At 39.7% G+C, this 12772-nt stretch overlaps 1 protein-coding gene across 2 annotated transcripts in view; it reads left to right on the forward strand.

The window, feature by feature from the left end:
• The window catches only part of nlgn2a (neuroligin 2a), a 194548-nt gene that overhangs the window by 93204 nt on the left and 88572 nt on the right, over positions 1 to 12772 (forward strand). The window contains exon 3 of one of the 2 annotated variants that reach the window (XM_038732099.1): positions 6800 to 6853. The exons of the other annotated variant lie outside the window; for it this stretch is intronic. Within the exon in view, the coding sequence (XP_038588027.1) occupies positions 6800 to 6853 (54 nt within the window). The remainder of the gene's footprint in view (positions 1 to 6799; positions 6854 to 12772) is intronic. 2 annotated transcript variants of the gene reach the window in all.

Below are 12772 nucleotides of genomic sequence, written 5' to 3' on the forward strand. Positions count from 1 at the left end.
CACCAGACTACACAGCGCCACACGTGCCTCTATATGTAACTACAAACAAGTGGTAGGTGTAGTGTCAGACGATGCTCATTCCACCATTGTGGCTTCACTCAACACCACACCTGCTTCTACACCTAACTGGGTTAGGTGAAGTGCAAGTTAGACGGACAGGTCCGTGTTTGAGGTCCTGGTGGGCATGTATATTGATACGTTCCACCTCCTGTAGTGGTGTGCGATAATGCAGACTGGGAGTATAGTATGTCTTCTTGCCTGCCTGATTGTCTGTACATCTAACTAACTACTGTATATCACACACACACACACACACACACACACACACACACACACACACACCAGAGCGTCTACTTAACAATGTGTGAAATAGAGAATGCGTGTGTGGGTGAATGACTCTCAGAGGGACAGTCACATCTCACTCATCCCACTTACTCATCTACAACCTGCTCTCACACGCACACACACACACTCGTGCACACATATTACCGAGTTATTCCCTGCATTTTACTGCAATCATTTAGCTCTAGGACAATGGCAATGTCGCCATCTCTTTTCTCTCCCATACGCACACACGCAGTCCTTTGCACAGCGTCCATCATTCATGGTCGACGCTCACTCACAAGCTGTCAGACACAGTTCCATTTCCTCGTAGATCATGCTGGACTGGCACACATTGCCTAAATGAGCTACTCAACACCTACTTACTCTTGTGCCTGCACAAACATTTGTAACGCACAAACACACACCCGCTCATATCCATAAACACAGAGAAATAAGCCTATTTTTGTGTTAGTGTCTACTTCATATCACATAATGGTACCAAAGGATATGTATAAGAACTGATATAAATGTAAAAAGGATAGATACACACATATATATATATATAAATCAGATCTGATTCTTTTATTATTAATTTCTTTATACTTCTATATATTCTGTCAATTTCATATTTTTAGAAATCTTTATATTCATGTCTAGGTTTATGTTCATTGTTGTTGCGCGCCTAGTCACCAACAAAGAAATTCCTTGTATTTGTAAGAACAACTTCGCAAAAAAAACGATTCTGATATCTGAGCCTAGGATATATACCGAGTAGAGCCAAAATCCTTATATAGGCAAGTCCCGCCACTCTGCAGCCATCTTGGTAACGCCTATGGGCAGTTATTTCGGACTAACAAGATCAGGCCCCTATCTGAATGAATAGTGAGAGAGTCATAACTGCACTTTCACTGGTCACCGGGATGTGAAACTGCATGTATAGAATATATTAAATCTGATAAATACAGCTGGAAAAGTTTGATGACTTTGACCCAAAATAATGTTTAAAAAGTGTACATATTGGAAGTACTGCATATCAAATCTGGTGCCTTTTCACGCAGTATTTTGGCAGACATGTTGTACATCTGATCTGGTCAAACACCTGCTCTTCGCTGCCACCACAACATTTGAAACAGTCGCAAACCTCAACTGTGCATGTCCTTCAGTGGAACCACACTGGACTTAATATGTTTCCTGGCTCAGCTGTTAAAAAGCAGACGAATGGTACAAAATGAGGGAATATGTTTTGGAAAAATAACATTTCATCCCTCCAGTGAAATTCTACAAACTTGGAGAATCATTGGCAAAGCCCAACACCACATTAGGACGCGTCATGACGGTTTTTATTTCATTTTGTCATTCATAAAAGACATACGCAGTGAATAATAAACACTTCACTTCTCCACCCTTTAGATGAACTGGAGAGCTCTCTTTTCTGAACATAGACAGTATGTGGGAGTACACAGCACGGTAAAGAAAACAGTATCATGCTCAGTCTGTTTTTCTCTTGATATCAGACAGAACTGCGCAAATACAGTTCAATACGTGCATTAACACAAAATACACCAACTATTGATTCTCTTTTTTGTGTCTTCATTTGACTTTTTTTGTAAAAACCTGCATATCAATCTGTGTTGTATACCTGTTTTGCATATATGTGCTGAATGAGGGTATGTGAGTGTGATGTCGGTGCCTGTGCATGTGTGTGTGGAGCCGAAGCGAGGCCTTACATAACCTGCTTCAAAGTGAGCTGCAGTCGGCCAGCAATACAGACACGGCAATACGCACAGAGAGAAAGAAGAAAACCGTTTCACAGAGAGGAGGAAAAAAGATAGAGACTGCATAGAGGAGAGAGGGAGTAAACAACTTTAGGTCTAAAATATTCTGTAGCAGCTACTTTGTGCATGGCAAATGTAGCACGGGTGATTGGCTACAACACCATATAAAGCACGTACATCATACAACTGCTAAAGGTTTTTTTTTCTGCAAAATATGTTTTGTTGGATTTCTTTCTTTTTTTTTTTTTCTGTCGTCAGGCAAATGTCCTTCTACTGTCTATTCTGGGTGTATTATAATTGCATTTGCTGCCAACAGATCAACAGATAGACGTGTATGTGTGTGTAGGGTCAGGAGGGGGTTGATGGGAGTTGGGGTTTGGTTCTCCCTCAAATTGCACATGCTCCTGTCGCCTCAGCTCCTTTGATTGGGAAAAGAGTCTTAAAATGTCAAGAAAACCAGCTATTTTCTTTGTCTCGGCTTGATTCACTCACTGCTAGTTTCCTCGCCTGCTCATTTCCAAAAAAGATGTCAATCAAGCTCAGATTTTACACTTTTTCGCAGCATGTTGCTGGGCCAGTAATGGTTGCTTGATTTTTGCTCCCTAAAAAAAAAAAAAAAGTCTTGTCACGGGCAAGTTGCTTCAAACTTTTTATCCCTCCTAAATCATTTGACATGCATCAGTTGTTTTTTTGTGTGTGTCGCTAATATCTAGAATAAGTATCCAGCACCAGAACGGCCAATAACTAGAAATCAGTCGTGTTGCATTGTTTTCATGAAGAAGAGACAGTAGATATATATTTCAAACTTCCATTTACGTGTTTGAGAAAAAAAAATCTCATCTCAACATCCACTTACTAGCTTCTTCTTGGCTTTCAACTCACATCTCACAGTCTCCCTCAGCGAGTTTGCTCAGGGAAAATACTGTTTCCAAGGTCAAGAATGAAATGACGTTTTCAGGTGGTAAATGCTGCTGAAAACTGCCGTACACCTCAGGCCATAGCTACAAATCTCTGCCTTCAGGTTGTAAGTATCACAGAAAATATTAGAAATTTCATCTTTCCTTTTAGGTAATTAATATTGTCACAGCAAAAGTTTGCATTCCATTAGCCATCGTAAGTCATTACATTGAGCCAGCAGTCAAGTCATTCCAGTAATTTTTCCAAATGCAGCATTTATTTCCAGATGTAAAGGCACAAACATCCAACGTTAAAAAAAGAACTCGACAACACTACAAACTTACGTCAAGGTGTTTGACTTTTTAATATTCAGATACAGAAGGTCTTCAGGGGGCTCTACGGATAGCAATGTACCCACAAATACATGGTACCCACAGGATAAAGCCTAATGATGTAAATGATCCCCTGACGTTTTACCCAGTGCCACCAGTAGATCAAATTGCAGTATATCCACATGTGCTCAATGTATCGTCTAAATCTGGAACGTTCATGGTTCCAAGACACTGACAACTCATGACACAGCAGGTTGACAAAACTATGTCCCTGGCTGTAGACTGACTTCTGTGCTTTATATGCGAGCCAACCGCACGGATGTCTTACAACATAACACATCATGGACTGGAAAACATTGTCAGTGTATATTACTACTTAGTAATCAAGTTTATGTGTCTAATTTTAAGGGGACAAGGTGGCACCGGTTGACTAGGTGCTCAAGGAACAAAGGATAAAATAGAGAAAAATAAAACAAAAGCACTACCAGACTTACTGTAGGAGTCTGCTCTTCATGATTCCCACTTGATAACACCAAGTCTGAAGTGAAGGTCCACTTTTCTGCAGACCTTTAAACCTGGGTTGTGTTGTTCACATAGGTCTTATTGTGTATTGTGTATTCTGTGGGTTGATGTAAGATTTTGTTCTGTACTTTTAATTGGAAAGAAGCTGGCCCTCCACATGTGTAGTTCTCACTGGATAATTGACAAACATTCAGCTACAGTATTGTGAAAAAGTTTCTGGCAAGTTTGGAAAGAAATGCTGTAATGTAAGAGTGCTTTCAAATATAGACATGTTAATAGATTATATTTATGAGTTAACAGAATGCAAAGTGAGTGAGCAAAAGAAAATCTAATAATTTTTTTGTGTGACCAGCCTTCAAACCAAGCATCAATTCTTCTAGGCACACTTGCACATAGTTTTTGAAGGAAGTCGGCAGAAGGCTGTAGGTTGACCTCCCCACAGTTCTTCTGTGGATTAGGCCGCCTCAGCTGCTTCTCTCTCTCCCAGACAGACTGGATGATGTTGAGATCAGCGCTTTGTGGGGGCCATACGATCACTTCTTCTAGTTCTTAATGACTTTGGTAATGAGTTTGGGGTCGTTGTCATGCTGCAGAGTAAATTTGGGGCCAATCAGATGCCTACCTGGTGGAATTGCATGATGAATAAGTATCTGCCTGCACTTCTCAGTATTGAGGAGACCATTAATTCTGACCAAATCCCCGACTCCGTTTGCAGAAATGCAGCCCCACACTTGCAAGGAACCTCCACCACGCTTCACCGTTTCCTGCAGACACTCATTCTTGTACCGCTCACCAGCCCTTTGGCGAACAAACTGCCTCGTGCTACAGCCAGATGTTTAACATTATGACTCATCAGTCCAGAGCACCTGCTGCCATTTTTCTGCACCCCAGTTCCTGTGTTTTCGTGCATAGTTGAGTCGCTTGGCCTTGTTTCCGTGTCGGAGGTATGGCTTTTTGGCCACAAGTCTTCCATGATGACTACTTATGTCCAGCTGAGTTTGGCTGTTCCTCACCCAGTTTCATTCCCCCTACACAGCTGTTTCTTCTTCAGTTATGATTGTGTTTCAACCTACATATTAAATTGGTGATCATTAGCACCTGTTTGGTTTAACTGTTTAATCATACACTTGATGTTATGCCTACAAAAACCCTGACTTTATACAAGTGGACCAAGAAGAACTGATGCTGTTTTAAAGGCAAAGGATGGTCACGCCCATGACTGATTTAGTTTTTCTTGTGTTCACTCACTTTGTATTTTTTTAATTGATAAATGTCATATACTAACATGTCCAGGTTTTTTTTTTTTTAAAGCATTCTTACCTGACAGCATTTTTCCACACATGCCTGAAACTTTTGTGCACCCATTCACCCAACACTCTCAAATAGCAGACTCTTCCACTAAGTCAGTTAGTGCTGTGTTATATAAGTTATTTTTTTCACAGATTCAACTGAATAAAATCCAGTTCCTTTGCCAAAGCTCAAGTTCCCAAAGTGGATTTATCAGATGAAAGCAAAAGCGATGAAAGGTGAAGAGTATTTTTGTACTTACTTTCTGAATGCTGAGGTGAAGAGTATTTTCTACTAACATTCACCTTCTGACAGACGGGGTGAACGGTATACATATATGGTATGGTTGATATCTGCACATGAATGAAGCATAAAAATTAAAGTTGATAAAACAAGACCAAGCTGACTTTGTATTATTTTTCTTAAACTTCCTCATCATGACTCCAAGAGAAGAAGCCTTGAGTGTTGATGGCACAGAAACCACTTGGTCACCGTCAAAAAAATGACACGAGCAGTGAGTCAACGAATTAAAAGAATAATTCTTCAGAGATGATGATGGAGGGGTGAAAATTGGTTCTTTTTTTTTGTTTCTACCTCTCTGTGCATCTCTCTCTCTCTCTCTTTCTCTCTCTGCCACCTTCTCTTTTAATTTACCAAAAACAGCCAGTGGGCAGATGGGGATCAAATTACGTTCACCTTTTACCTGCACTCCTCTGCGCAATTAGCGTCACGCTTACTTGTCATTTCAAATTGACACACTGCTGTTGTGCTATGTAATTATTTTCCCGCCTGGGGAATATCTGTCTCTGGTTTAAACACTAAATAATGACAAAACACACATGCACACACACATACACAAAACACTAAAGCACCTGTGCCCTATTTTATCTGAAACATGTTTAACATGCCTTTTACCATTACAGGATCATTGTGCATTTGATTACCAGTCACTGTCTGATTAAAGGTGTCTTTGTGTTCTGTGTTTCTATCTAAAAAGGTCTAACTGACTGATGGTGTGCAACAGCCCTTTAAAATGTTCTCTGTGTCGCATTAAAATTTTGGGGTTTGAGCATCAGGACCCAAACCTGCCATTCTTCCTGTAGGTGTCCTCTCTTCTTTGCCTGTTCTTTTTTAAAATCAGTCTTTTTGCTGGTAACATGGTGGGAGGAAAGGGCTGGGTCCTGTTCTTCAAACCACAGAGGCCTTATTAATCCACGTTCCCTTTTTCCCCCCCATTCACCAAACCCACCGACAACCCACCAAGCTCCCCAAAACAAGTTAGGCTCAGGGAAGAGACAGGGTTTAATGGAGAGAGAGAGAGAGGAAGAAATAGGGACCATGAACAATGGCAGCCGTTTTCTTCTGCAGGGGGAGAGAAGGAAATCACATCCAGAAACAGTTTTCTTTGATCTTGTGTCTTTTCTTGTGATAAATCTATGTCTGTGATGCCTTTTGTTTTTGCTTTTGTACTCTTTTTAAAGGAAAAAAAACGAGAAAAAAAAAACCAAACAAAACAATAAGCAACCATGAACTCTTGCTGATTTGTCCTTTTTGCTCTTTCTTCTTTTCTTTTTTTGATATTCTTTTTTTTTCCGTTTTTGCCAGTAATCTTTTTTGAATTTTCTCTTTTCTCTTTTTCCCCCCTTTTTTTCTTAACCCTAGGTCCGCTCACAAAAAAACATGATGAATCTTCAATGAACAAGCCTCGAGACGAAGGTATTTTTGTTGCATGTTTTTCCTTTTTTCTTGTTTTGAAGTCTTTTTGGGGGATGTGTACACATACAGTAGAGTGGAAAACACACACACACGTCACACACACACACACACACACACACACACACACACACGTCACACACACACACACACACACACACACACACACACACACACGAGTCACACATCTGTTAGGTGGGACTTTGGATATGAGATGCATACCAATATGTTGGTGTAAGTGTATGTGCTGACCCTTGCAATTAAAAAGCTGTCTTTCCAAAGCAAATCATTAGCCTTATGTAACCTTGGATGATCATAATGCCTGGCTAATGGAACCCAGATACCCTTCATTATAAAGTCATCTACAAGCAGTTGTGTGTGTTTTCCAGAGGTTCCTTATCTGGCTCTCAAACAAGAGAGAGAGCCCCGGACATCATCATCACCACTGTGCCCTTGAAAATACATTGGCCGGCTAACAGCATTGTCACTGAACAACAAAGCACCTATTGAGACCAGCTTACAGAATGAGGTGCATTATTATTGCGCCTCGATCCCCAGCTCAAGGATGAAATTGCTATTGAGTAAGGACCTACACAAATATTAAGCCAGCCTTATTCCAAGTCAATGATGATAACATCAAATCAAGAAAGAACAAAAAAATGGGGACATCCAAGGACACTTATGCCCCGCTTTGGAAGATTTGGGTTTAGCCGGCTGCTACAAGAAGGACACAGAACTCACAGCCTGCTGTTAATTTATCTCCTACCTGCAGCACATACACTGTGGAGGTGATTTTATCTGCACTGTCACCCCCCACCTCCCCCCCCGCTTGTTCTTTTGGACGTGTTTCTTGGAGAAAAAAAATGACTGATGATATTTTGATACATATTTCTCTTTATGCTATTTTGGAGGGTTGTGCGGATGAGTCTTTTTCTTGCTCCGTGATGCTCTTTGATTTGGGGTATTTTTTGAAGTTGGGAGTCGGAGGAAGTTTGACACAAGAGGATTTTCTTGGTGATCAAACGTGCTGGCACAGACACAACTTTATGAGCTGCCACAGTCAGCAAGCAGTCGAAGCAGTCAAGCCCAGTTAAGACACTCCCCCAACCCCACCCGATCCCCTAAATATGTCTTTAATCCCATATCACAATGTACAATTAACCTCATTTGATTAAGAACTGCTAATCCCCTTACACTAACTCAGCAACATAGTCCAAAACTGGAATTGATCACAGGTACAGGGGAAAACTGGAGTCAGTCTCTGAACAGTGACCAAAAGTATACAGATACTAAACAAATATATGTCCCTGTCCCTGCATAGGAAAACAGATACACAATAGATAAAGACAAGCACTGTAAAAAGGGCAGATAATCTCTGTTGTATAAGACATATTTTGGAAGAATACAAGTAACCTGTTCCCACACGACAGGTAGTGGAAATAACTTTCTATACAGAGCCATTAGATGCACTGGCATAGCCAGAATTTTACAAATACAAAAAAACCCAGCAGTCTGTAAAATGTTCTGAATATACATTTCCCCTAATGTTCTTCATTAATTCCAGAAAGGCTGAATCAATATATTATGTATACTCTATTATATTTGAGTATATTTTGCCTGTAAAGAGTCCAATTTACATTCCCCCTCCACTCACAAACATGTTTTGCTTGTTGCTCCTTCAAATTAATGTGTGAGCTTTACTGTGCAGAGTTTGACACCAGAAGACTGTTTTCACATTAATCTGCTGAAAGGGGAACATTTCTCTAAACCTCAATTTAAGACAAATACCTACAAGCACGAGATTGCTGTGACATGACAACCAGTCTGGAAGCCCAGGCCAGTATGTAATTTACACAAACTCAGTGTGAACAGGTGAGGCCAGCGCACAAACACTGATAACAGATTTTTCAGTGGAGTAGAAGACATCTTGACAAACAACATTATCATTTGCATAGATTCTGGGTTTTTCAATGAGGAGGAATAAGTAGATGAAATTTTATTCAATGAGACAATTGAACTTTTGGTGAAAATCCATATCAGACAGAAATTATTATCTTATTAAATGTCTGGATGCAGCCTGTACCCACCAGAAACACTCCTACGGAAACCAAGGTTGGAGTCCTGTGTGAAAGAAAGTCAAAGTTGGTTACTTGCGTGACTTACGTTACTTACTTTATTTACATTATATATGTCACTTATGTCACATGACTTACATAATGTACTTATTTTAACCCAAACCACAGTCTTTTTCTAAACCTATCCAGGTGGTTTTGTTGCCTTAACCTAGCCAAAGTACAACGTTTTTTTTACAAAGATTACCACGCTTAAAATGTCATGTGACTTAGGTCACGTGACTTACATAACGTACTGCCAGCACTTGTACATGTTGTTTTGGGGAATGGTCTTAAATGTTGTTATAGAACACTTGAAAATCTACCTAATGAGTGTCCTCATTGGTGGCTTCTGCCCTGCCAATGATGATTGTGAAAGTCTATGGTCAATGCATGGGTGGTTCAATCCCCCACTGTGACACATCCACCAAGGTGTCCCTGAGCAAGACACTTAACAACCCCTTGTTGCTCCAGAGGCTTGTGACCTCTGACATATATATATTTTTTGGATAAAAGCTTCAGCTAAATGAGTAAATGTAAATGTAATAGATATGTAGGCTATATTGAAACACAACACCAGTGTATTTCAACTAAGCAGTCAACAAAACATTACTGTATTTGTAACTAAAAATGCTTTACTTGTTAAGAAACAATCGAAAGAGAAAGTGAGACTGTTGCTACACAATGGTTGCATTGTATGAAAATAAAGTAATATAGCACAATGGGCAGTTGTTTGCAGTATGACCTTATGCTTACATCTTGCCTGGTGAAAATGATTCATACACATATTAAAGTCTATGGTACATGCACTCTGATTCCAAGCTGCTCCAGATTCAGAGTGCAGACACTGTTAATGATCTTACATTAAACTGTCAAAAACTCTGCCAAATTTAACTCAAACTATTTTCAATGAAAGAACCTAGAAAATACATGGTCGGTGATTATCTGATAACAGCGGTGGCCGCACAATCCGTTCGTCCATGTTGTCCTCATTCTTTCAGCAGAGTATCAACAGAATTTAAATATGGCATGCTTTGAAGCTGCATATTCTAGGCCATGCAGAAACCTATTCAGACGCTATTCTATTCAAGTAAAAAGCATGTAGTGTACACTCAATAAGAGCAAGGAATAATTTAGGCAGCATCCTCCACCCAGCTAGATGACTTCATTCAGCAGCAGCAGCTCACTCTTTGCTCTGCATCAGGTGTTAGAGAGCGACGGCCACAGTGCTGCTCAGTGTTGATGTTCAAAAAGATGGATAGAGCTTACAGCACAGCTCTGTGCATAGGTGTGTGTGTGTGTGTGTGTGTGTGCATGTGTGGAGAGGAGGGGATTACAAACCAGAGCGAGATTGAGCTAAATCAAGAAAGAGGCAGGGAGAGTGTGTTTCTCTGCCATCCTGTGTGTCAGCTCTGATCAGGGACAAACCAGAGCCACCTGAGCCCCAAACCTGGAACATATTTCTGCCAAGAACAATGTCACCTCTCTCTGACACGCTCACACACACACACACACACACGCACATGATATGAACAGGGCCACACAATACAAACGTGGACATTCCCATAAAAGGAAATGTCCCATCAGAGTTAAATGACAGAAACAGATGAAGTGCGATTGACACCATTACAGCTGACAACACATTGCATTAAGCAAGAGTAATGCCTTACATTACTCGTTACTTTACTGTCATTACTCAACCCAGCTCTGCATAACCAACTCCAAATCCTCCTCACCCACACATTGCATCTTTTGTATTTAACCATACATAGAAAATAACACATTGGGGTTTACAAGCAGGCGGCCTGCAATTTGTGGGGATTTTTCCGACCATCCACAAACTAGCTTACCCCCAGCTGCTTGGTTCACACACCCTCTACCTCCAGCCCGTCCTCACCAGAAAAAACGGCCATATAGGTTGATTATGCAGCAGCTTATTATGACCCATATTTATGTTTTTTATTAGGCTGTGTTAACAGCACAGTGTTGAAAGAAATCTAGTGACGTAGTATTAGGAGCGACAAAGTCCACGTAAATAGCTGGTGGGGTAGATGGATGTGAAAATAAATAACAAATAAAGTAAGGACTTTAACTCAGGAGGCTGAGGTTTGAGTCAAAGATGACTTACGACAGGTGACTTATGTAATATTCTTATTTTAACCCACACTCCAATTTTTCTAAACCTAACCAAGTTGTTTTGTTGCCTAAACACAACCAAACTACCACCGTTTACCACGTGTTTTAACATCATGTGACTTGCATAATGTTCTAGACTGGTATTTAGGTAAATACGTCGTTGTACTTTGCAGTGGTCACATATGTTGTTTTGGGACAATCAACCTATTTTATCGTTTAGGTATGAGGATATATTGCCTAACTCAGAACAAAACTAGTGAAAGTGGGCATACTTTCTACAACAGGTAGAGGCTAACTGCCGATCCCCCCACCTCCCAAACTAATATTAACGCTCCATCTAACTCCCGGTAAAGACGGTCAACAAGCCGATCCCAAGTAACTGCGTGTAAGTGGGATTAGTCATTGTAATGTAATTACTGAATTTCAATTTGTGATCCCTTACACTACACGTTACAGAAAAAAAGTAGTCACATTGCTGTTATTATATAAAAAAGTGTCTTCATAAGAATTATACATTAGTTATTATTTGTACTTCTAATTCTGAAAAAGTTCTGGAAATCAATCAAATAATATAAAACTACATAGAACATGTTCACAAAGCACGGTGTGAATCAGTCAGCTGCCGTCTCTTTAACTCTCCACTGCTTCATTATATTTATTCTAAAAAGGAGTACTAAGGGGAGATTGAAGAGAGCTACAGGTGGTTAGTATTTGAAAGGGAAGCACTATGCTGTACTTAATTAGATCCTGGTGATCTGCAATCTGAAGCCAGTCATTCCCGAAAATGTAGAACTCTGATTTTTTGCCACTGAGATCAGCTGGCAACAAATTATAGTAGAGGATGTACGCTGATGAAATCTTTGCCCTGGCCCCAAAATATTTTTTTTATAATAAATAAATAAGGAAACAAAGACAGACAGAAAACTGTACTGTTATAGTAACATCTATTTTTAATATTGTAAAGTAGATTTCTTTTATCACCCAGTCCATGTTTTTCGTACTTTCAAGGCAAAATGGTGCTCATTTTTCAAACATGTAAACATGTAAATTATGTGATGGACTGAAGGTGGCTTCGGCTTTATCCAATAATGCAGTAAATTTTTTCTTTCATGACTAGTGATGATAAGAATATGAACTGGGTATTTAATTACAGACTAATATTGGGTATCATTAATCAAACCACGCAGTGAAAGCTTTGATTTACCTTCACTGAGGTAAATCGCTGTCAGCCAGTACTTCATTTCTGATAATAAGGTGATGCTGTTAAATGCCCAGACTGCACGGGTTATAGAATCAGAATTTACTGTGCTTAAAGCTTTGTAGGGTATAATGTTGTGAGTGAAGCCTCTTTTTGTTTCTAGATGTGTTATACAAATAAAGGAGAATAGGCTGCCATGGCTACAGAATACTGACACCAATTATGTGGTCCAGCTGTATCATTGCATGCAGGTTTGGACATAAATGTAATTATCAGAAATGAATTTCAATTACTTGTAATTCCCTATGCACAAGGAAATTAAATGTTTTGCAATAATAATAATAATAATGATGAGAATAATAATAATAACTTGTGGGATAAATTGTAGCTCATTTTAAGTTTGTTAAAGGGACAGTGCTTAATCCAAATATCAACAGGTTCACCCACCAGTACAAAACTTTCCTCTCATATCTTACA

The sequence above is a fragment of the Micropterus salmoides genome, unplaced genomic scaffold, assembly GCF_014851395.1.
Source record: "Micropterus salmoides isolate LMB-PRFRI ecotype aquatic unplaced genomic scaffold, ASM1485139v1 Ms_hic_scaffold_2, whole genome shotgun sequence".
Classification (NCBI taxonomy): domain Eukaryota; kingdom Metazoa; phylum Chordata; class Actinopteri; order Centrarchiformes; family Centrarchidae; genus Micropterus; species Micropterus salmoides.